At 36.6% G+C, this 25,071-nt stretch overlaps 1 protein-coding gene across 1 annotated transcript in view; it reads right to left on the reverse strand.

Annotated features, from left to right (window-relative positions):
• Positions 1 to 2,006: 2,006 nt before the first annotated feature.
• LOC121374451 overlaps positions 2,007 to 25,071 on the reverse strand; it is a 72,832-nt gene continuing 49,767 nt past the window's right edge. The window contains exons 32-49 of the mRNA XM_041501553.1: positions 22,775 to 22,923; positions 20,120 to 20,322; positions 18,787 to 18,917; positions 18,436 to 18,503; positions 17,385 to 17,552; positions 15,295 to 15,345; positions 13,740 to 13,921; positions 12,811 to 12,878; positions 11,977 to 12,077; positions 10,371 to 10,631; positions 9,359 to 9,513; positions 8,678 to 8,777; positions 7,668 to 7,918; positions 6,853 to 7,024; positions 5,910 to 6,158; positions 4,569 to 4,745; positions 3,010 to 3,261; positions 2,007 to 2,325 (exon numbers count right to left, since the gene is read on the reverse strand). Coding sequence (XP_041357487.1) covers positions 2,129 to 2,325; positions 3,010 to 3,261; positions 4,569 to 4,745; positions 5,910 to 6,158; positions 6,853 to 7,024; positions 7,668 to 7,918; positions 8,678 to 8,777; positions 9,359 to 9,513; positions 10,371 to 10,631; positions 11,977 to 12,077; positions 12,811 to 12,878; positions 13,740 to 13,921; positions 15,295 to 15,345; positions 17,385 to 17,552; positions 18,436 to 18,503; positions 18,787 to 18,917; positions 20,120 to 20,322; positions 22,775 to 22,923 — 2,935 coding nt within the window. The 3' untranslated portion in view covers positions 2,007 to 2,128. The remainder of the gene's footprint in view (positions 2,326 to 3,009; positions 3,262 to 4,568; positions 4,746 to 5,909; positions 6,159 to 6,852; positions 7,025 to 7,667; positions 7,919 to 8,677; positions 8,778 to 9,358; positions 9,514 to 10,370; positions 10,632 to 11,976; positions 12,078 to 12,810; positions 12,879 to 13,739; positions 13,922 to 15,294; positions 15,346 to 17,384; positions 17,553 to 18,435; positions 18,504 to 18,786; positions 18,918 to 20,119; positions 20,323 to 22,774; positions 22,924 to 25,071) is intronic.

The following is a 25,071-nucleotide window of genomic DNA, read 5'->3' on the forward strand; positions in this document are numbered from 1 at the left end:
TTGGCAGCATTCAGTGAATACAGGGCCCCACAGAAAAGGATACAAGTGACCTGTGACAAAGACTAGTTGGTGCAAATGTTACAAAAGCTAATTGGATATAAGCATTTCAAAAGCTTGGTAGTAAATTATTTCTAAATGTATGCTTCAACTCGGGGGTGGGAGGGACATAGCCCTATGGTAAAGCACTTGCCTGATATGAAGTTGGTCTGGTATTGATCCCCATTGGTGGGCCCATTGAGCTATTTCTTGTTCCAGTCAGCGCACCACAACTGGCATAAAGATCCCTTGCTACTAGTGGAAAAATGTAGTGGGTTTCCTCTGTAAGACTGTCAAAATTACCGAATGCTTCACATCCAATTGCTGATGGTTATTAAATTAATGTGTTCCAATGACGTTGAACAAAACAGACCAACTTCTCCATCAGTCTACTTACTATGACTAGTTTCATTTGATGATGTCAAAATGTGGGATTAAAGTGCTGCATCGGTTTATAATATATAGGTTTAGCTAGTTGGGGGGGGGGGGGGGGGGGGTAATCTTTGGCCCGGACACTGAAAAATTTCATATTACATTGTTTACAAATGTGAATTATGTAGTCAACAGCTGTAGATTCATTAAAAAATAAACCAAAGTTTGATGTCCCAGGAATTGTTTTATTTAACAAAAAATTCACCAGTTGTCAGATTATTTTATCAGACCTGATACTACATGTACAACAAAAAAACAATAACACAGATACATTGTATTGCATATAGAGGGCTTTCTAGCTTCATCAGAAGATTATTGTGGTGTCCTTAGGTTTTGGGGTTTTTAACATTGGAATTATACTTTTTGGATTTCAGTCGATGTTACTCGAGTGAATTACTGAGTGTTGGTGAATGGTTTTATTGCATAAATATTTAATAAAACACAAAGCATTCAGTATATTACACTATTTATACTTTCAGCTTAAATTGACCATTTCTCATTTCTAGGCATTCAAGGTTTGAAAATATGAAAATGCATGTGTGAAAGATGAACATTTGTAAATAGTGTGCGTATTACAGAAGACCTGTTTAAATGTGAATATTTTATAGTTTTCATAATCTTGTAAAGTGTTAGTAAATAATATGTACAATGTCACAAAACCAAGTAAGTACTAATTTATGTTTAGTATGTGATGATTCTTGATGAACATTTTACTGTTCCAGTCTACGATTCTTCATGAAAAATTGAATATGTTTCTTGTGATTCTGAATACGGGCTATCTGGAGTTTCTCCAATGATTCCTAATGGTTATTTCAATGTTTCTGGATAATGACTCTATGAGACTTGTAATGTTTAATCATGTTTTTCACAAAGGTTGAATTACAAAAATTTTGTGATATAATTTGGTTCTTCATAACAAATTTCATTAGGTTTGCCCGATGATTCTTTATGGACATTTCAGTCACATTTGTCTATAATGTACGAAAGCTAGTTCAATAACTCATCTTTAATGGTTTTTCATAGAAAATTTAATGTTTCATTGTTTGATAATTCTTCCATAAATGTTTAAAAATTACTTGTTAAAGATATTTTGTACAAGTTTAATAATACACTTAGTTTTGATGATTCATGGAAGTTTAGTTACTACCAATTCTTCATTGAAGTTTTAATAATGTTGTAATGAATCTTCAATGAAATTTAATACTTCTGTAATAATTCATTAATGAAGTTTTATTTTTTTTGCAATGATTCTTCAATGAAGTTTTAATATTACTGTAATGAATCTTCAATGCAGTTTTAATATTTCTTTTATAATTCTTCAATAAAGTTTTAATATTTCTGTAATGATTCTTCAATGCAATTAAAATATTTCTTTATAATTCTTCAATAAAGTTTTAATATTTCTGTAATGATTCTTCAATAAAGTTTTAATATTTCTGTAATGATTCTTCAATGCAGTTTTAATATTTCTTTATAATTCTTCAATAAAGTTTTAATATTTCTGTAATGATTCTTCAATAAAGTTTTAATATTTCTGTAATGATTCTTCAATGCAGTTTTAATATTTCTTTATAATTCTTCAATGAAATTTTAATATTTCTGTAATGATTCTTCATTGAATTGGAATGATGCTATGTATTAATTTTTCACTGAAGATAAATCAAGTCTCTGTTTCTATTGATTCTTCTGGATTACTGTACATCTTGTTCTCAAATCCTACATTGCCAAATATTCCAAAATTAAAGGTTGCTCTGCGTCTTCGCATCACAAAGTACACAACACTCACTACAATGAAAATAAACAGCAAACTGCCTACAACAATGGCTGCCACTCCACCTTGTCCAAGAGAGGGTGATCCTGAAAAAAAAGTGATACTGTTACAAGAACATATATATAACTAATACATTTCTTTTTATTTATGAATGAATGAATGAATCAATGAAATGAAATGAAATAATTAATAAATGAATGTGTGATTAACAACATCCCAGTACAAAAATACACATTGGCTATTGGGTGTCAAACAATGGTAGGTACATGAATATGATTACCAGTATTTACATTTCTATGTAATGCAGATGAAACAGTGAGGTAGGTACACGATATGCCTGTCAGGAGTTTAATGGAAAACCATAAATATTAATAAATATATTACGGGTATGATTCAATTCTAATTATGTGAAATATTTGCAATGGGATGGATGAACAGTTTGTTTTGGACCAACTACTGATGATACTGTATCCATTGGAGAAAATGCTGTCTGATTAATGAAATTATTGTTCTTTATTAGAAAGGGAAATTTTGTTTAGCATGGGTACTCTGGTGACACATTTCCTTCTTTTTCTGCACAAATACAAAAACTTTTTTTTTTAATCAGTAAATTTTTTAAACAGAAAAATACCAAATGACTGACTCACTATATCTACTAAAGTTATGGGCTGGGTCACAGCAAAGCAATAATTATTTATTTTGTGTTAGTGATGTCCCCAGTTCTTTATAAAATTATTTTTCCAATTCTAACTTTAACATACTCAACACACCTGTTTGGGCTGACTGTGTGGGGGCCAGGCTTTGGCTCTGGGAGTGTGGATTTGTCTTCGTTGGTGGATTTGTCTTCATTGGTGGATTTGTCTTCATTGGTGGATTAGTTTGAAGCCCACTTCCATGTTGTGTGGTGCTTTTCAACAACGGTGGTGTCTTTTGATTGGTGAGAATATTTGGCCACGTGACTCCAGAATTTGAAGTCCTCAGTTGTCCTGGTAGATTTGGAAATGTTTGTTGATGAACCACATCTAGGAGTAAAAACTTTCTTTTAGTAAAAAACCACAAGACATACCAGTATTATCACTTTGTCATATTGTGATATTATCATATTGTATTTTTGTCAATTAATCTTTGAAAAAAAGGGTTCAAATGAATTATTTGATCATTAGATTGATAACTTGAATTGATGATTTGTATGATGGATCACTGATCAAAATAATGGCCGATGCTATTCCTTATTATATCTCTTAGATGAATAGAATAGAATAGAATAGAATAGAATAGAATAGAATAGAATAGAATAGAATAGAATAGAATAAGAATAAGAATAGAATAGTACACAACAGAACAGAACAGAACAGAACACCCCAGCATGATTCTCTTAGATGAACTGACAGACAACAGCTGTGGTGACAGTACTCATGATGGGTGCTACTGATGTGGCAGGAAATGCTCACCTCTCACATACACCTGATGTCATCACTGTTTTGACAGTGATTCATGAATGCATGTCATCACAGCTATATTTATTTCAACGAGCTCCGTCCTGTACTAGTTTCGATTTAGTAAACTAGTCTGGGAGTAGCAGTCCTCTTTTTGGCAGTGCAAGATGGATGCATTGTCCAGTAAAGGATCTCCTTGGGAGTGACTGTCCTAAGATGATCTACTAGACAGAGATTCATGGAATCGGTCACTATTTGGTCAAATGCCCATTCGACTGCATTGTGCAGAAATATGCTCTTGATTGTGGATAACGCTTTTGTCATTCAGATTATATAATTAATTCTCAGAATGAAAGAAAGAAATGTTTTATTATTTAACAAAGCACTCAACACATTTTATTTATGGTTATATGGCGTCAAACATATGGTTATAGACCACACAGATAATGAGAGGGGAAACCCGCTGTCACCACTTCATGGGCTACTCTTTTCGATTAGCAGCAAGGGATCTTTTATATGCACCATCCCACAGACAGGGTAGTACATACTGGTCACAGCCTTTGATATACCAGTCGTGGTGCACTGGTTTGAACAATTCTCAGAATGATACACCAAAATAAAAGCAAATTTGTTCGAGAACAGTAATTAAAGAGTAAGCTGTACAGTCATCTTTCTGATCTAATCCTTAACACTGGCATAGCCAGGAACTTAAACTGGGGGAATGGGGGTGCACATACCATCAAAACAAAGTCCCATTCTAGTAGGTGTTTTTACAAATGTAAGACAGCTAATTATTTAAGATGGAGGGGAAAAGATGTCATTGGAGGGAGGGGGGGGGGGGGGGGGGGGTCCATGCCCTTTTAGTGCAGTCTAATCTGTGAAATGAACCATACCTTTAGGTCTTTGACAAATGTATCCCCGTTTTGAGTTACAGTCCTCATCATTCCAGGCTCCACTCATGAACATCTCCCCACAGTGTTCTTCAACACCGTGTTCATTGACCCGCGTCGGTTCCCCTGGCGACCAGTTGGTGAACTGAAGAGGACTGTTGTCATGCCAGGAGAAACCACCTTTAACAAACAAAAGGAAATAAAAAAAGATTAACGACACTTGGCAGTTGGCACATTTTAAATTATGGCAATTTGGAGTCTAACATATGTGGCTATTTTAACACTTGGTTGAGAGAGCGATATCGTGAAACCAGCTACAGTGAACAATGCTAACATTTGAAAATTATTCGACTGGTCCCTGATGTGGACTTTGGTTTAATGTGAAATGTGTAAACCAGTCTAGCAAACCTTTTTCTGCTCAGTTTGGCTCAACTCAGCCCAGGTACAAAATGTTTGAGTTGGATTTAATTTCAGTTTTACAATCATAATAGGACAGAAAGTATGTACACATACAGTATCAAACCACCTTTTATAGTTATGTTTCCACAGACAGGACAATACTTATAAAAAAAACTTTGGTATGTCATTTGTGAAGCACTGGGTGGAATGTAAGTAGCCAAAATAATGCTTATAGTCATAAAGAAAAGAAGTGTATGCACTGGTTGGAATGGGAAATAATTAAATGAGTCCATCGATCTTATTATCCACTAACCAGCCTCGGTGGCGCAGTGGTTAAGCAATCGGACTACAGGCTGGTAGGTACAGGGTTTGCAGCCCGATACCGACTCCAACCCAGAACGAGTTCTTAAGGGCTCAATGGGTAAGTGTAAGGCCACTACACCCTCTTCTCTCTCACTAACCACTAACCCACTGTCCTGGACAGACAGCCCAGATAACTAAGGTGTGTGCCCAGGACAGCGTGCTTGAACCTTAATTAGATATAAGAGTGCGTAGCTCAGTGAGGACAGATGAATCATATACAAAATTCTTTAACCTCTGGATTTGACAAAGAACCAAGCTTAGATGTCAGTAGGGACCTGGGACCATTAACCTCTGGTTTGGACAAATAGCCCAACTTAGATGTCAGTAGGGACCTGGGACCATTAACCTCTGGCTTGGACAAATAGCCCAACTTAGATGTCAGTAGGGACCTGGTACCATTAACTTCTGGTTTGGACAAATAGCCCAACTTAGATGTCAGTGAGGACCAGTGGACAACATAGAAATTATCTAACCATTGGACAGACTGCCCTGCTTAGATGTCTAAAGTCTGTCATGGACAGCATGTCTGTATCTTAACTGGATAGAAAAATGAAAATAACCTGAATAAAAAAGACTGCTCACCCGATTCTGATCTGTACAGTCCGATCCACACTTTGTGAGATGTAACCTTCTTGATCTGGGTCAAAAGAAAACTGCTGGTTTGGTTGTCATGTATGGATACCAAGTCTGCATCATGCTGCAGACATCTGAATAGAGCCTTGTCATACTTCACCCAGTGCTGAGCTCGGAACAGGTAGCAGTTATTACCATATGGTACCCATGGATGAATACACAAACCGTTTAATGGTGGAACAGTAAAAGGTTGTTGTCCTGCACAAAATCAAAGAACCAATATGTATGTATATATGCTGTAAATTATTACAATAATGGTTTTGGATATATACAAAATAAATGTTAAACGGATTATTTATGCATAGTATGACATTTTATGGTATACAAAAATTAATAATACCATGATACATAATTGTTCACAACCTAAAATCTTACATTTGTATTTTTAAAAATAGCGGCTGAAGATCAAGAGCTTTCAAAAATAATTTGGCATTAGTGCAGGTCTATTTATATTGATATGGTTTAAAAACAAAGTAATGACTGCTCCAAGTAAGTGATTCCCACTCCATCTTTTATTTAATAATAATTTACAAAACTGAATGATAACAAAGTCAAGCTATATTGTATAACTTTATTTTTTCATGTTACTTCCATGGCAACATGGTGATGATAAAACATTTAAAAAAAAAAAATAGTTCGAGGCAGTGGTGTAGTGTGGGCCACTACAGAGCAGTTGCCTCAGGCACAAAATTCTGGACTGGTGAAAGGGACTCGGGGAGTGCTAACAGTCCACTGGCACTGGCAGCCCACGCTACGCCACTGCTTCAGGGTCAAATTATTTTGTTTTGGGTTTTTAATATTAAAAAGGTGATTTATTATACTTTCAATATCTATACAGTATTTCAAAACTGTAATGTTATAAACTAATAAAAACTGGTATATTTAAAAATACCATTTGAGATCTTGCAAGCAAACTGCAGTTTCTTAGAACAATCATCGTCAGTCCATTGTCCAGTGGTGTCCATGGAGACGCAGCCTTCTCCTGGACCTTTAGCTGGCTCCATCTTGTTCCACTTGGTGTAGACAACTGGCCACCTATCTACCCACTCATAAGTTCCATTTTTCTACAAAGAAAACAAATAGTTTGTAATTGTTATTACTGACCAGAGTGCATGCTTATAAAACTTTCAGAGTTCAGATTAAATCTTAGACTTAGATCATGAGGCTAAATTTAACTGACTCAATTGAATAGATGTAACTATGATATTATTTGTTTCATTGCACCGTAGCGCATTTTTAATAACAGCTATTTTGGTCTCTCATGTATGATTAAAATTAATTATTTCAACACATCATTAACAGAGAAAGAAAATCTGCCGCTGCCACACAGAATACTCTTCTCAAAAAGCAGCAAGGGATCTTTTATATGCACTTTTCTATAGACAGGACAGTACATACCACAGCCTATGATGTACTAATTGTGGGACACTAGTTGGAGATAGAAGTAAACCCTGAATAATTCAAGGATGATCCATCCAATGACCAATAGATCAAGATTTTTTTAATCATTGATGGCTATGACATTACTAAGACAAGTGTTGTAATGTCATAGCTTACAATGGTTTTACATATGATATTGGAGCGCTAAGACATCTTCAAATATCTCGAGCCACTTGATCACACAACCACATTCTGCACCCAACACTGCACACCCCACTGGATAGAATGCTAATGCTATGTGTCCAGACATAACTTCTTTTAAATTACCTTCAAGTCATTCAGTCCTATCCAAAAGGCGTAAGTGTTTCTGTTATCCGTCACCATTAGGGTCATGTAGGCATTTTCATATGGATTATTGATACTTGGAAGGAATGCTCCCAGACCGGCGCAGTACTTTTTAGCATTGTTCCAGGTCATGGTGGTGTTAGACAGTCGGAAACAGTCTTCACCTAAAGCCTTGAAGCCTGGTCGGCCGTCACATGGGTTAGGAACAGGCTCTGGTGTGGTTATACTGGACTCTGTGACAAAATAAAACAGGAACAATAACTGTTATTAGTACTTGATTAAATGACTATGGGCTGTTCAGAATTGATCATGTGGGGGAGGTGGAAAGAATATTTGCTTGTTTTGTTGTTGCTGTTGTTGTTGTTGTTGTGTTGTTGTTGTTGCTGTTGTTGTTGTTGTTGTGTTGTTGCTGTTGTTGTTGTTGTTGCTGTTGTCTAGCTCAGTTGGTAGAGTGCTCACATCATAGGATAGACCCACCTCAATGGACCCATTCTTTGACTGCGTTTATCCTGTCCAAACCAGTGAAACACGACTGGGATATCAAAGGTTGTGGTATGTGCTGTCCTGTCTGTATCACTGGGCTCTAGTGGTGTCATTAAACAAAACAAAGTTATAACTTTTGTTGTTGTTTTTTGTTGGTGTAGTTTTTTTGTTTGTTGTATATTCATCACCCACAAAATAAAACTATTTAAACTAAGTGTGCATACCAAAACTATTGCAATAGATCCACTAGCATGTATTTACAAACTTGTTGGCTGTTATATAGCTTATTCTATTCTTATTGGACGATGTTGCTAAAAACCTTAACATTATCCTTTGATAAACACCAGAAAATTACTTCATTACATCATATGGGATGTCATTATGTAAAATCGGTCATGAAAACGATGTTAGAAACTGATTTATATATTATTATATTTTTAACAAAATATGTAATTATAAGAATTGTTTGTGAATTTATTGATGGCACAATATCAGATTCAGTCTCTTACTTTTCCGGGTCTGACATACATATCCAAAATGCAATCCACACTGTACGTCATTCCATTCACCAGCCCGTTCAGTGGCACTGTACATTTCAACACATTTCTCCTGTAAAAATTACAATTTATTTTGTACATTCAATGCAAGCATTATAAAGTTAATTTTATTATACACCACCTAGAACTGATGGACAGTTAAAATTTTATAATTTTATTTTATAAACATTTTCACCCATAAATCCTTTAATTCTCTATTTTTATGTTTGTACATTCAATACATGAAAATTAAGAAACCAGGACATTTTTAATTCATTTTGGCCTTTATTGTGAAATACAAATGTTAAACTTTGGTCATACTGATGAGAGATACATTTATAGTATGTTTATGAATTAAGATTCTGGGCTCCAGGTGTCATTCTTTCTTTCTGTTCAGTTTCCAAGGATTCTCACGATTGCTTAAACATAAGCAACCCAGGGCTGGAGCACATCCTCAAATTCAGGCAAAAAAGCCAATGTGCTTAAGTCCTTAGTTTATGCTGAACTACAGCTTCTTCCAAACCTGATTCTACAGCCTACAACTTTAAAATGCACATATATTGGCAACAGTAGCAATTGTCAGAGAAATTACATAGTAAAACCTAGAGCCAACCATTATAGAATTGGAAAAAACACCAAATGGATGACACCTACTTTGTCTGATCCATTAGGTTCTCCTTTATTCCAGTTAGTGTAAGTTATATCCTCATTATCGATCCACTGTAGTACGAGTCCATTGGCCCTCCAAATCTTTCTCAGTCCGATCCACACTTCAAATGATATTTCACTCAGCAGAGTTGTTATATAGGCTGAAAAAGATTACCAATGGAAAATTTATTATGAATCATAATGGACTTGGTTAACAGTACCCTAGCACTAAGTAGAGTATAATTTATCATACCCATGCGTTTATCCACATAAGGTCTAGACATGTCTGCTCTAGGTATGAATGCTGAAATATGCCTATAATCCAAACCAGATTTGTCTGTGATCTGATTGACAATAAATCTTTAAAATCTTCTTATGATATTGATTGATCACATTCTATAAATACTATAAATTAACCTGAGATCTATTTTGTATTTTGTACAAAAGTAAGATGACAAACTTAAACATGTTTAGTTGAATTTACAAAATTTACCAACTCCTAGTCCAGAACCCAAGATATTTTGAATTTTAACTCTGACCTAAATTGCTTTAAACCTATACCAATGGCATGCTCGCTAAGCTAAGACTCAACATGTTATAAACTCAGTTCTGGAGAAATAAAAAAACATTCTGAATCTCAACACAGGTTAAGACTATAAGGCCTGATTTCTTGTCAGTAGTTCAAAATATGAGAGGTTCAAATCTTGAACTACACTCAGATAAACATGGTTTACAATGAATCATTCAGTCATGTTGAAAACAGTCTCATGTGTAAAGTCATTTTATTAAAACATCCTGAGTATAAATCAAAAGTAAAAACATTCAAATGCAAAGTTCAGTGGAACCTTTATTAAACTTACTTTGAGCCATGAATCATGACAGAACCATCAATGAGAAATTAAAACTAAACCCAAACCATTTTGAATTCTCTATGAGCTAAGCCTCATATTTGATCCACAAATCAACATTCTATACAGACTGACTATTCTAAAAACTTGATATGTCTTGATGTTCTCACCTTGCTCCCTGAAACTGGTTATACTGGCAAGGTCATACCCAAAACCTAATGCCTTACAGTTTGACCTGGCTGTCATAAAGTTGACCTTCTGGCTGTCAGCTATACCATACACTCTGTAACACTTGTTTCCAAACTGGTTAAATCCTGCAGGGCAGTAACCAGGAAGATTAGTGGGGGTCGGTTTGGGGGTTGTTACTGGGCCGTTGTATCGCTTGCAGACAAAACCCTGTTTGACACTGCAGTGTTCATCATTCCATTTACCTAAGACAAAAAGAAATAAGAAGCCATTTTAGGTAACTTTCTATAGAACACATTTGTTTTCAACAGCCCAAGGCCACGCCTAGCAAAGAAGCATGGAAAGTAGTTGTCTTCACTTTCTAGAAAAGTATGAAAAAGTGCAGTTTTTATTTTAGTATAAATTTAAAGTGTTATTTTTGTCAAGATGGAGAATACCTTACTGTACTACAGTGAAACCTGTCTAAGCTGGATCACACTGGGAACCTAATATTTATCCAATTTAGATGGGATCTGGTGTTTAGAGGGTCACGTTTTAGAAGTTAAAAAATTCAGGACCATGAAACTTGCCTGGTTTTGACAAGATTCCAGTTTGTTCAGGGTCCGGTACAGACAGATTTCACTGTATTTGGTAATGGGACCATCACACCATTAAAACCAATGTTATTAACGGCCTTCATTGTTTTGTGGTTTTGAGGCTGGTAGGTGATGATTTTATGTCCACCCAAGGCAATGGGAGATTTTTAATTCCAGTACCTGCTCCATCCCAGAGTAAGTGCACTGCTCGGTTCAATGCAGAGGTGTAAGGCCACACACACCGGGTTTCACCCACAATTAACGATTTGTCTCCCGAATGTATGACCCCACTTGGGGGAAGATTACTATGTTTCACATTCTTTATGTCACCTAAGACTATATATGGATATTCACTTGTAAACCAGACATTGTTAAACAAGATGTCATTTTACAACGGGTTGAATGTACAGTAGCTAAAAAAAATTAAAAATTTCACATGACAATACAAATATTTGTATAATATGAGGCGAGTTACTTCATTTTAAAACATTAGACAAACACATCTGATGCACTACTAACAATACATGTTACAGAAATCAAACTAAAAACTTCGCAGTCGAGTCTATTTTTGACACCATAAGTATAACAATACACAAGTGTTGTATTGTTTCTAGCCTGACTAGACTACTAATAAAGAGCCATTCCATCATAATACTTCAGTCACGGTTATTTTGGTATGCTATATTATTATTATAAGAATTTTTTAAAAAAGAAGTGTGATTTATATGCATGATAGTTACCGTAAAATTCATAAATAAAGTGCACCATTTTATAAACCGCACTTTGCAATTCAAGGTTAAAAAGTAGTGGCTTATATGCCAAAAAATATGGTAAACATTTCAAATTTTTTCACATGATAATACAAATATTAAACTACAAGAGAAATAAATAAAAAACATAATATGAGAGCTACAACAGAAATTAAACAAACCAGTTTGACATGAGAGCTCACTATCACTCCTTCACTGCATAATTTAAAATATAATTTTAACAAGCATAAAAGTGATGAATTTACCATTGAAAACAAACATATCAGCACAGGCCTCTTCCCCACCATAGTCATTCGGCTCTCCCTTACTCCAGTGAACTAGAGACACAGGGCTTCCGTCAGACCACCTGGCAATGGTAATTATACACAACAATGTCGTTTTATTTATAACTGGAAAATGTGACATTCTGGAATTCTACATTAGAACCCTGACTTAACAAAAAGTCTATTATTTATTCATTACAGTTTATCCAACATCATATAAGCGTAAATAAAATGTGTTGACTGTGTCGTTAAATCGAACATTTCTTTTTTTCATTACAGTTTAAATGCAGGGCTGACTATGGCTCAGCAGAAAATTTTGCCAAATTATCTATTAAACTTCCAAAAATTGCAGATTGAAACCCAGTTATTTTGTAACAAAATATCAATTATTGCATGAAATTATTTCACCAAATTAAAATAAAATTTGCTAATTGTTTTTGAAATTCACAATTGGTGAATTTGGCGAGTGCCAGAGCTAGCCCTGAAGTGTATATCAATTATAACTTTTATTAGTTTTTTATCTGAAATCTTGTTCTGCTTTTAAATGCTGCACTTACATGTAGCTTTTATGTTCAGTTATCCCCTAATCATAAAATTATGTATCTTTTTATGTTGTTAAATGTTAATAGATCCAACTCTTTTTTTTAAATTCATGATTCTGGATTTCAACAGAGAAATATTTTTTCTTTTATTTCTTTCAAACATTAAGAGACATTAATGATTACCATTTATTAATATGCAGGAATCTGAACTCCTTATAACACCATGTTGTTGCAATATACTCATTCACTTACTAGATAATTAATAAATTGTTACCTGTAACCGTAGTCATAATCAACTTCAGACAGGCCTATCCAGAGACTAATCAAACTGACGTTCTTTACCTGCAGAAAAATAATTTGTCCATAATTAACAGAGTGCATTATGGGGATAAATTATAATGTACATGTATATCCATTGGCTTGTAAGATTTATTTTAGATTTTAGCAAAGCTAAACAAAATTAGAAACATCTATTTATATATATATATATATATATATATTGTTTTACATAGAACAAAGTGGGAGCTCTTTTGCAGTTATAAATATATAAAATTATTTTCCTTTGCAATTTCAAGTAAAAATATTATCATATATTATAAACAAATTCATCAAAACCAAATCTTTTCACCAAATGTATTGATCAAATGTATTGTCCCTAAATATTACATTAAATCATGACCAAATCTATTACCATGACCAAATTTATTCTCACCAAATTATCATGAATAAATCTATTCTCACCAATCATCACGACAAAATCTATTCTCACCAAATCATCATGACCAAATCTATTCTCACCAAATTATCATGACCAAATCTATTCTCACCAAATCATCATGACCAAATCTATTCTCACCAAATTATCATGACCAAATCTATTCTCACCAAATCATCATGACCAAATCTATTCTCACCAAATTATCATGACCAAATCTACTCTCACCAAATTAACATGAACAACTCTATTCTCACCAAATCATCATGACCAAATCTATTATCACCAAATTATTATGACCTACTCTTTAACTACAAATTATTATGAATTTTTTTATTAACAACATATTATCATGACTATATCTATTTTTACCATATTATCATGAACAAATGTATTATCAACATATTATCATGACCAAGTCTATTTTCAACTAAGTATTATGACGAAAACTATTCTCACCCTATTAACATGACCAAATCTATTCTCACCAAATTCCAGACAAAATATTCCTCTCCCATTGAGGTGATGGATGCTAGTTCTCCTCCATTCTCTTGACAGAAGTGTCGAGCCTGTCGCCATGTCAACGACCCATCTCCCGAGCCATCACCGACAAAATAACAGTTGTTGTTGTATGACACCCAGCGATCCCAACCAATACCACAGCTGCCAGCTACAAAATACATCTGTATGAGTCTATTTCTCATTCAGTGGCGTAGCGTGGGCATGGCCACTGGGGCAGTTGCCCTGGGCACAAAATTCTGGACTGGTGGAAGGGACTCGGGGAGTGCTAATGGTCCACTGGTTAGAGGTGCAATACTTGCCTTGCCCTGGGCGCCTTGCCCCGGGTGCTGGCAACCCACGCTACGCCACTGTTCTCGTTCCAGTCAGTGCACCACAACTGGTATATCAAAGGCCGTGGTATGTGCTATCCTGTCTGTGAGGATTGTGCAAATAAAAGATCCCTTTCTACTCATGGAAAAATGTAGCAGGTTTCCTCTCCGACTATATGTCAAAATTGCCAAATGTTTGACATCCAACAGGCAATGATTAATAAATCAATGTACTCTAGTGGTGTCGTTAAACAAAATAAATGAACGGTATGTGAGTCTGTCTCTGTAGCTGTCTGCATGTGTCCATCCATCCATGTGTCAGTCCATTCACCTGTCCATTCATCCATCCATGTGTGTGGTGTGTGTGAAGGTGTACATATGCATGTGTTTACAAATAAAACGTGGTCCATGAATGTAATGTTTTTAACATTTTAGTTCTGTTTGAGAAATTATTTAATAGATCTAAATTGCTGTACAGACTCAGAGGATGCTCATATGTCCTGCTTTGTCATGACCCACACGCCACACCACGCCATGCCACACCCACAAACATACCACATCACACCACACCATCACACCACACCCACACCACACCACACCCACAAACACACCACACCCACACCACACCACACCACACCCACAACCACAGCCACACCACACCACACCACACCACACCACACCACACCACACCCACAAACACGCCACGCCACGCCACACCCATAAACACACCACACACCACACCACACTTTACAATACAATACAATAAATTTATTTCTATGTTCACATATGATGCATATAAACATAGTCTAAGTAACCAATAAGATAACAGTACATTATAATTATATCATTGTTTTTAACACAAACATGTTGTAAAGATGTGCAAAAATATTGTACAATCTTTTCTATTTTAACAAAAGATAAAGAAGTTTGCTTAATGAAATCCACTTTTTCGTAGATCCACATTGAACACTTGAATTTTATAAAAGTTAACTGCTTTTTAATCTATTTAGTATTTTATTAATAAAAATTGTTATACATGTATGTATATGCCTTTACAAGCATTTGTAACTAAAATTAAATTCAATTACTGTCAAGACTTCAGTATATCAATGAGTTCAGTATAGGCTGAAAGCAAAATGAAAAAGAAAGATTCAAAGAGTAAGCAGATCTGTATACATAAATCTATGTCACTGTGATTAAAACTGTGACTTACCGGGACCTGCTGATGGCACCATGATGGTCGATCTTGGTATCACAGACTTTCCTGCAACAAATAAAACTTGCAAACATAATCAATAGTAATAATGTTAAATCATAGGCTAAATCAAAGGTAGCTTTTTGCAGTTTTAAAATAAAAATAACAATGACTGTTCATACTAATGAAATATCAGTGTTCATTAGCAAGATTAAAAACTGTAAGCTGTACAGAATGACAATGTATTACATTTCAGAGTAAAATTAACTATGCTCTTACAAAATACCTCAATGTACTTATTTCACTAATTTTTTTATTCGTTTTATTTTACAGAATTTTTTTATTCTAATCTCACTCATATTTATTTTATGAATAGACTATAAGTTGTGAGCTGAAAAAATTAAATCTGCGAAATTAGCAGCCAAAAAACGACTGTTTAAATTACAAGGTCAGACCCAAGGGATGAGATCAGGAGGGCCTGTTCAACCTAAAAGAAATTACACTGCTACTTCTTTTGAACAATCTGTTTGCAATCTTCATTAAAGTGCCCTTTTCAGCAACTTGGTCCATATCCCCTTTTGAACAATCTGTTTACAATCTTCATTAAAGTGCCCTTTTCAGCAACTTGGTCCATATCCCCTTTTGAACAATCTGTTTACAATCTTCATTAAAGTGCCCTTTTCAGCAACTTGGTCCATATCCCCTTTTGAACAATCTGTTTACAATCTTCATTAAAGTGCCCTTTTCAGCAACTTGGTCCATATCCCCTTTTGAACAATCTGTTTACAATCTTCATTAAAGTGCCCTTTTCAGCAACTTGGTCCATATCCCCTTTTGAACAATCTGTTTACAATCTTCATTAAAGTGCCCTTTTCAGCAACTTGGTCCATATCCCCTTTTGAACAATCTGTTTACAATCTTCATTAAAGTGCCCTTTTCAGCAACTTGGTCCATATCTCCTTTTGAACAATCTGTTTACAATCTTCATTAAAGTGCCCTTTTCAGCAACTTGGTCCATATCCCCTTTTGAACAATCTGTTTACAATCTTCATTAAAGTGCCCTTTTCAGCAACTTGGTCCATATCCCCTTTTGAACAATCTGTTTACAATCTTCATTAAAGTGCCCTTTTCAGCAACTTTGTCCATATCCCCTTTTGAACAATCTGTTTACAATCTTCATTAAAGTGCCCTTTTCAGCAACTTGGTCCATATCCCCTTTTGAACAATCTGTTTACAATCTTCATTAAAGTGCCCTTTTCAGCAACTTGGTCCATATCTCCTTTTGAACAATCTGTTTACAATCTTCATTAAAGTGCCCTTTTCAGCAACTTGGTCCATATCCCCTTTTGAACAATCTGTTTACAATCTTCATTAAAGTGCCCTTTTCAGCAACTTGGTCCATATCCCCTTTTGAACAATCTGTTTACAATCTTCATTAAAGTGCCCTTTTCAGCAACTTGGTCCATATCCCCTTTTGAACAATCTGTTTACAATCTTCATTAAAGTGCCCTTTTCAGCAACTTGGTCCATATCTCCTTTTGAACAATCTGTTTACAATCTTCATTAAAGTGCCCTTTTCAGCAACTTTGTCCATATCCCCTTTTGAACAATCTGTTTACAATCTTCATTAAAGTGCCCTTTTCAGCAACTTGGTCCATATCCCCTTTTGAACAATCTGTTTACAATCTTCATTAAAGTGCCCTTTTCAGCAACTTGGTCCATATCCCATTTTGCTCTCGGGGCAAGACGCAGCCCAGTGATAAAGCGCTCACTTGATGCACGGTCGGTTTGGGATCGATCCTCGTCAGTGGGCCCATTGGGCTATTTCTCGTTCTAGCCTGTACACCACGACTGGTATATCAAAGGCATGTGCTATCCTGTCTATGGGATGGTGCATATAAAAGATCCCTTGCTGCTAACTGAAAAAAGTAGCCCATGAAGTGATGACAGCAGGTTTCCTCCCTCAATATCTGTGTGGTCCTCAACCATATGTCCGATGCCATATAACCATAAATAAAATGTGTTGAGTGTGTCGTTAAATAAACCATTTACTTCCTTTTGCCCTTGATCCCCAACCCAAAATATTCCTAGGTCTTCCCTTGCTTTACCTTTCTTGATGGCACAAATCCAGCTCCTCTTTCTCTGACAGGCCTGGTCGTTGTATCTTCCCTTACCAACCAGCACCTCCACACACTGGTCCTCCCCATTCAGACTGCTGGGTTCTCCCGTATCCCAGTTCAAGAAGTCCACAGATGAGCCATCACTCCAGGTGTATCCTGTAAACAACATGGGTTGGGTGGGGCTTAAAATTCACATTGCCTGACAACACCGCCAAGTCGAAATATCATGTTGGACAAGTGTATTTGCCCAATGGAAAGTGATCCCTATGCATAGGCGTATGGGATCCCGAATTAAATGAACATGCCCAAATTTGAATAACAACATTTATGCATATTAGCATTACTGCCAAACAGATATATATGGTTACACATTTATGCATATTAGCATTACTGCCAAACAGATATATATGGTTACACATTTATGCATATTAGCATTACTGCCAAACAGATATATATGGTTACACATTTATGCATATTAGCATTACTGCCAAACAGATATATATGGTTACACATTTTGCCATGGATTACAACTAATATTGTGGGTAAAATGATGAAAATATGTGCTGAAAAGTTATTGGGCCTGAATATATTTCTATAGTTTTTGTCGAATTTGAGGATTTACTTGTCTCATACACTCATACACAAATGTTCCTAGGACCTAAAACTGACATCATTTTACTTATTACAGCATTTGTTATTTACAAATTTTATGCAGAAACCTCGGAAATTCTTTATACAAACACCATCACTTCTACAAATCCTGGAACAAATTGCGATATTCTTTAGTAACAATATTGATGTTATTGAAAAGATAGATGGATAGACAATTTTTTTCTACAAAAACTGAGCACGGGCGTAGGAAGGTGCCAAAAAGTGTGGGGAAGGCACACACACACACACACACACACACACACACACACACACATATATATATGTATAAATATATTTTTTAAAACATCACTGCTGATAAAAGTTGACCCCCCCCCCCCCCCCCCCCCCCCCCCACCCCCCACTTCCTATGCCAGTGTTGAGAACAAACCTGTCTGCCCACTGCCTGCTCCTCCTCTTAGAGTATTCAGACCAATCCAGAAATTAACACTCTCCCCTCTGAAAAAAATTACAAATGCCTTTAAGACACTTACACTTAAAAAATGGCAAGATATTGTACAGTAAATTTTAAAATGCATTCAATTTGTAAATTATTATACATGTATAATAAATTGCACTATTATAGAAATAACCATGTCATTTAACAACATGATTTGGTGTTAAATATATTTAATAGATAATGTTTCATATTTAATATATTTGATATTTATAATGATTAATATTTAATACACTTAAAAAATACCAATATTATTAAATTTTTGTTTAATATAAATTTACATACATAAGATTATTCCTCCATAAATAGTCCAGTGTTGAGGCATTATGGAAGCTGGCAAGGTCTGCCCCCTGGGACAAACAGTCTGCCCGAGCATTTGACCATGGTACAGCGAGATTAAAAGGAACAGAGTTCACCTGAAATAACAGTTTTGCAATAGTATGTTTTAATCAAGTTAAGGTGTGTGTGTGTGCCCAGGAGAGTGTGCTTGAACCTTAATTCTATTTTTTTATATCCCATTTTCCCATTTCCTTTCTCTTCTTTGAATTTCATCTTATTTCTTCCAATCTGGCATCTCTTCTTATCTTTCTTCTTCTTTTGTTGTCCACATCAACATCCCAGTCACTCTCTCCTTCTGCGACATGTGCTTCTTTCTTGTGTCCATCTGTGTCACTTACCTGCCATTTCCCATCAGCTTCAGCACTTAGAAGAGTATGCAATGATGATTATGACATTGTTAAGAGGCACCTGTAGCCACCTATATACACCTCTACTACTAGCAGGCTTTAGTGCCATGGGTAAGACCAGCTTTATTAACCACAGAGGAAGACGATGCACTAAACAACTTGCTCTGAATGTGCATGTTAATCCCTATAACATACCAGGATGCCAGTTGTGAGCAGGGAAGTACAGAGAAACTGCACTTATCGAGAACACAGATCATGTGTACAGTTCAAAAGACACAATTAGAGAAAACTGACAGAACAAGGTTGAAACAGATTGAACCTTAATTAAATATAAGAATGGAAATAAACTAAAGTGAATTTATTAACCACTGCAACATTTATAAAAATGTCAATAGCTAAGATCAATCCTAATGAAAATGAGTGTTTTGTTTATTGACACCACTAGAGCACATTGATTTACTGGATATCAAACATCAAATATTTGGTAATTATGACATAGTCATAGAGAGGAAACCCGCTACATTTTTCCATTAGCAACAAGGGATCTTTTATATGCACCATCCCACAGACGGGATAGTGCATACCACAGCTTTTGATATACCAGTCATGGTGCACTGGCTGGAATGAGAAATAGCCGAATGTGCCCACCCTCAAACTGACTGCGAATCAAGCGAGCATTTTACCATCGGGCTACGTCCCACCCAAAACGTAATGGAAAACAGAATCAGAGAAAACTGACAAAGGGTTAAAGCAGATTGAATCTTAATTCAGTATAAGCATGAAAATAAATCAAAATAAATGTGCATTTACAAAATATTCAAGAGATCAATTCTAGAAAAGAAACTTTAAAAATAGAAATTGTAAAACAAAGTGAAAAATAATTTCTACAAAATTTATTGATTGGTTATTTTGTACATGAACCAGATTTCTACCTGATAACAGTATCCAGACAGATCGATCCAGTTGGCTGCACATGGAACTGTGGGGGAGGTAGGCGGGGGAGTGGCAGGCGGTGTGTACTGAGGCCCAACTCTCTGCCGCTCACAGACCGCCCCATACGAGTCGTTACACATACTGTTGTACCACAGACCCGAGTTCGGCCCGGTCCCAAGAGCAACACAGTGTCCATTCCGATCTGTGTATGAAACATAATTATAATAAAAGACAAACATAATTGTGACATGGATTGTTAGGAGTAATAAATTTGTGAATGGATTTATGGATGTAAACCAGAGAAAATTTGCATGAAACGGCTCAAAGAAATGCAACCAAGGAGTTGTTGCAGCGATTGCATGCTTTGTGCAAGAAACATGGAATATTCGGGAGAAATCCTGTCCAGTGTTCACCATAAAAGGCCAGACATTTAATTGCAAATCAATGTCACTCTGTGCAGCCAGTCCAGAAGTCAGAAAAACACCATTAGTGAACTGTTTGATGCAATTTCGTCATGCCATGCCTCAGTAAAAATTACAGATGGCGAGTCATAGGGATGCTTGAATCAACAAACTACCACTTTTCCTGTACTTTTACCTATTTTACATTATTAGATATTGCCTTTAAGTATTTCGGTTTTGGTTTTCTTGGTAGTAAAATAGGCCTATCAAGAAGCCACACTTCACCCAACTTTTCCTATAATTATGATTTATTTTGACCAATTTTACATTATTGTATATTGTGTTTATTTTTATTTTTTTCTTGGCAATAAATTCTAGATAAGGAACACAATGGAGTTTAGTATTACAAGCTGCATTTTATTTTATGAATAAAAATAAGATACTGTTTTATAAACATTATGTAGCTCATAACAAGCACACAAATCCCTCCAACAACAATTTGTAATGCTTAGCTTACATGTAGCTTAGTAACTGGTTTAACGTATCCATATACCACTAGGGTTTCAAACACGCCTATCCCGAGTTTGGTCTCCGATAGGATCAGGGGTCTGACTCGGGACAGGGATACCTGACTGTTGCTTAGCTTAGTAACTGGTTTAACGTGTCCATATACCACTAGGGTTTTGAACACGCCTATTCAGAGTCCGGCCTCCGATAGAATCAGGGGTCTGACTCGGGACAGGGATACCTGACTGTCGCTTAGCTTAGTAACTGGTTTAACGTGTCCATATACCACTAGGGTTTCGAACACGCCTATCCCGAGTCCGGCCTCCGATAGAATCAGGGGTCTGACTCGGGACAGGGATACCTGACTGTCGCTTAGCTTAGTAAATGGTTTAACGTGTCCATACACCACTAGGGTTTTGAACACGCCTATCCCGAGTCCGGCCTCCGATAGAATCAGGGGTCTGACTCGGGATAGGGATACCTGACTGTCGCTTAGCTTAGTAACTGGTTTAACGTGTCCATACACCACTAGGGTTTCAAACACGCCTATCCCGAGTCCGGCCTCCGATAGAATCAGGGGTCTGACTCAGGATAGGCATACCTGACTGTCGCTTAGCTTAGTAACTGGTTTAACGTGTCCATACACCACTAGGGTTTCGAACACGCCTATCCCGAGTCCGGCCTCCGATAGAATCAGGGGTCTGACTCGGGATAGGGATACCTGACTGTCGCTTAGCTTAGTAACTGGTTTACCATGTCCATATACCACTAGGGTTTCGAACACGCCTATCCCGAGTCCGGCCTCCGATAGAATCAGGGGTCTGACTCGGGACAGGGATACCTGACTGTCGCTTAGCTTAGTAACTGGTTTAACGCGTCCATATACCACTAGGGTTTCGAACACGCCTATCCCGAGTCCGGCCTCCGATAGAATCAGGGGTCTGACTCGGGACAGGGATACCTGACTGTCGCTTAGCTTAGTAACTGGTTTAACGTGTCCATACACCACTAGGGTTTCGAACACGCCTATCCCGAGTCCGGCCTCCAATAAGGATTGGGGGTCTGACTCGAGACAGGGATACCTGACTGTCACTTAGCTTAGTAACTGGTTTAACGTGTCCATATACCACTAGGGTTTCGAACACGCCTATCCCGAGTCCGGCCTCCGATAGAATCAGGGGTCTGACTCGGGACAGGGATACCTGACTGTCGCTTAGCTTAGTAACTGGTTTAACGCGTCCATATACCACTAGGGTTTCGAACACGCCTATCCCGAGTCCGGCCTCCGATAGAATCAGGGGTCTGACTCGGGACAGGGATACCTGACTGTCGCTTAGCTTAGTAACTGGTTTAACGTGTCCATACACCACTAGGGTTTCGAACACGCCTATCCCAAGTCCGGCCTCCAATAAGGATTGGGGGTCTGACTCGAGACAGGAATAAATTTGTAATGCATTCAATGTTACCCCTCCTCCATAGAACAGTAGACAATTGCTGAATGTCCCCATGTGTATGACGTTTTGTTTAAGCAGTTTTACTATGTTAGCTCAAATAAACTTCTATTCCTTGTTTTTATAAGATGGTGATATGTCATTATAATTTTTAAAACCAAAATAAATAAAAACATTTACCTAAAAACTAATATTATAATTTATCCATTCTATTCAAAATTACATGGACATGGATAACTGTGGGATTTAAAAAAAAGAAGAAAGAATTGTGACATTTAGAGAAAACCCAACATGCCTGGTTTATTCTTAGCCCAGTTAGTTTGTTTTAACTTGATGTTTCCATCGGCCATTGTGAAGAGACCAGGATGAGATGCATCTGAGATATCTGACCAGTAGAAACCTTTCCTTGATCCAAGAGCACTAGCCAGGTAAGCTTGTTCATACCTACAATGACAAGGAATGAAACACCTCAGCACATGGTTTAATCAGAAAGAAAGAAATGTTTTATTTAATGACGACAGTTATATGCATCAGACATATGGAGGATATCTGTGCCACTTCAGTAGCAGCAAAGGATCTTTTATTGCACCATCCCACAGACAGGGTGGTACATACCACGGCCTTTAATATACCAATTGTGGTGCACTGGCTGGAACGAGAAATAGCCCAATGGGACCACCAACAGGAATCGATCCCACACCGACCGCACATCGAGCAAGCACTGTACCACTGGGCTACGTCCCACCCTTGGTTTAATCACACACTAAATGTATTAGGTAAGCTTGTTCAAGCACACAAGAAGAAGAAAATGAAATTATGTGTGTCAGTGACACCCCAGCACATGGTTTAATCAGACACTAAATGTATTAGGTAAGCTTGTTCAAGCACACAAGAAGAACAAAATGAAATTATGTGTGTCAGTGACACCCCAGCACATGGTTTAATCAGACACTAAATGTATTAGGTAAGCTTGTTCAAGCACACAAGAAGAACAAAATGAAATTATGTGTGTCAGTGACACCCCAGCACATGGTTTAATCAGACACTAAATGTATTAGGTAAGCTTGTTCAAGCACACAAGAAGAACAAAATGAAATTATGTGTGTCAGTGACACCCCAGCACATGGTTTAATCAGACACTAAATGTATTAGGTAAGCTTGTTCAAGCACACAAGAAGAACAAAATGAAATTATGTGTGTCAGTGACACCCCAGCACATGGTTTAATCAGACACTAAATGTATTAGGTAAGCTTGTTCAAGCACACAAGAAGAAGAAAATGAAATTATGTGTGTCAGTGACACCCCAGCACATGGTTTAATCAGACACTAAATGTATTAGGTAAGCTTGTTCAAGCACACAAGAAGAACAAAATGAAATTATGTGTGTCAGTGACACCCCAGCACATGGTTTAATCAGACACTAAATGTATTAGGTAAGCTTGTTCAAGCACACAAGAAGAACAAAATGAAATTATGTGTGTCAGTGACACCCCAGCACATGGTTTAATCAGACACTAAATGTATTAGGTAAGCTTGTTCAAGCACACAAGAAGAAGAAAATGAAATTATGTGTGTCAGTGACACCCCAGCACATGGTTTAATCAGACACTAAATGTATTAGGTAAGCTTGTTCAAGCACACAAGAAGAAGAAAATGAAATTATGTGTGTCAGTGACACCCCAGCACATGGTTTAATCAGACACTAAATGTATTAGGTAAGCTTGTTCAAGCACACAAGAAGAACAAAATGAAATTATTGTGTGTCAGTGACACCCCAGCACATGGTTTAATCAGACACTAAATGTATTAGGTAAGCTTGTTCAAGCACACAAGAAGAACAAAATGAAATTATGTGTGTCAGTGACACCCCAGCACATGGTTTAATCAGACACTAAATGTATTAGGTTCAAGCACACAAGAAGAAGAAAATTTATCAGACACTAAATGTATTAGGTAAGCTTGTTCAAGCACACAAGAAGAAGAAAATGAAATTATGTGTGTCAGTCAGACACTAAATGTACACCCCAGCACATGGTTTAATCAGACACTAAATGTATTAGGTAAGCTTGTTCAAGCACACAAGAAGAAGAAAATGAAATTATGTGTGTCAGTGACACCCCAGCACATGGTTTAATCAGACACTAAATGTATTAGGTAAGCTTGTTCAAGCACACAAGAAGAAGAAAATGAAATTATGTGTGTCAGTGACACCCCAGCACATGGTTTAATCAGACACTAAATGTATTAGGTAAGCTTGTTCAAGCACACAAGAAGAAGAAAATGAAATTATGTGTGTCAGTGACACCCCAGCACATGGTTTAATCAGACACTAAATGTATTAGGTAAGCTTGTTCAAGCACACAAGAAGAACAAAATGAAATTATGTGTGTCAGTGACACCCCTAAATGTATTAGGTAAGCTTGTTCAAGCACATGGTTTAATCAGACACTAAATGTATTAGGTAAGCTTGTTCAAGCACACAAGAAGAAGAAAATGAAATTATGTGTGTCAGTAACACCCCAGCACATGGTTTAATCAGACACTAAATGTATTAGGTAAGCTTGTTCAAGCACACAAGAAGAAGAAAATGA

This window comes from Gigantopelta aegis, chromosome 6 (assembly GCF_016097555.1).
Source record: "Gigantopelta aegis isolate Gae_Host chromosome 6, Gae_host_genome, whole genome shotgun sequence".
NCBI classification, from domain to species: Eukaryota; Metazoa; Mollusca; class Gastropoda; order Neomphalida; family Peltospiridae; genus Gigantopelta; species Gigantopelta aegis.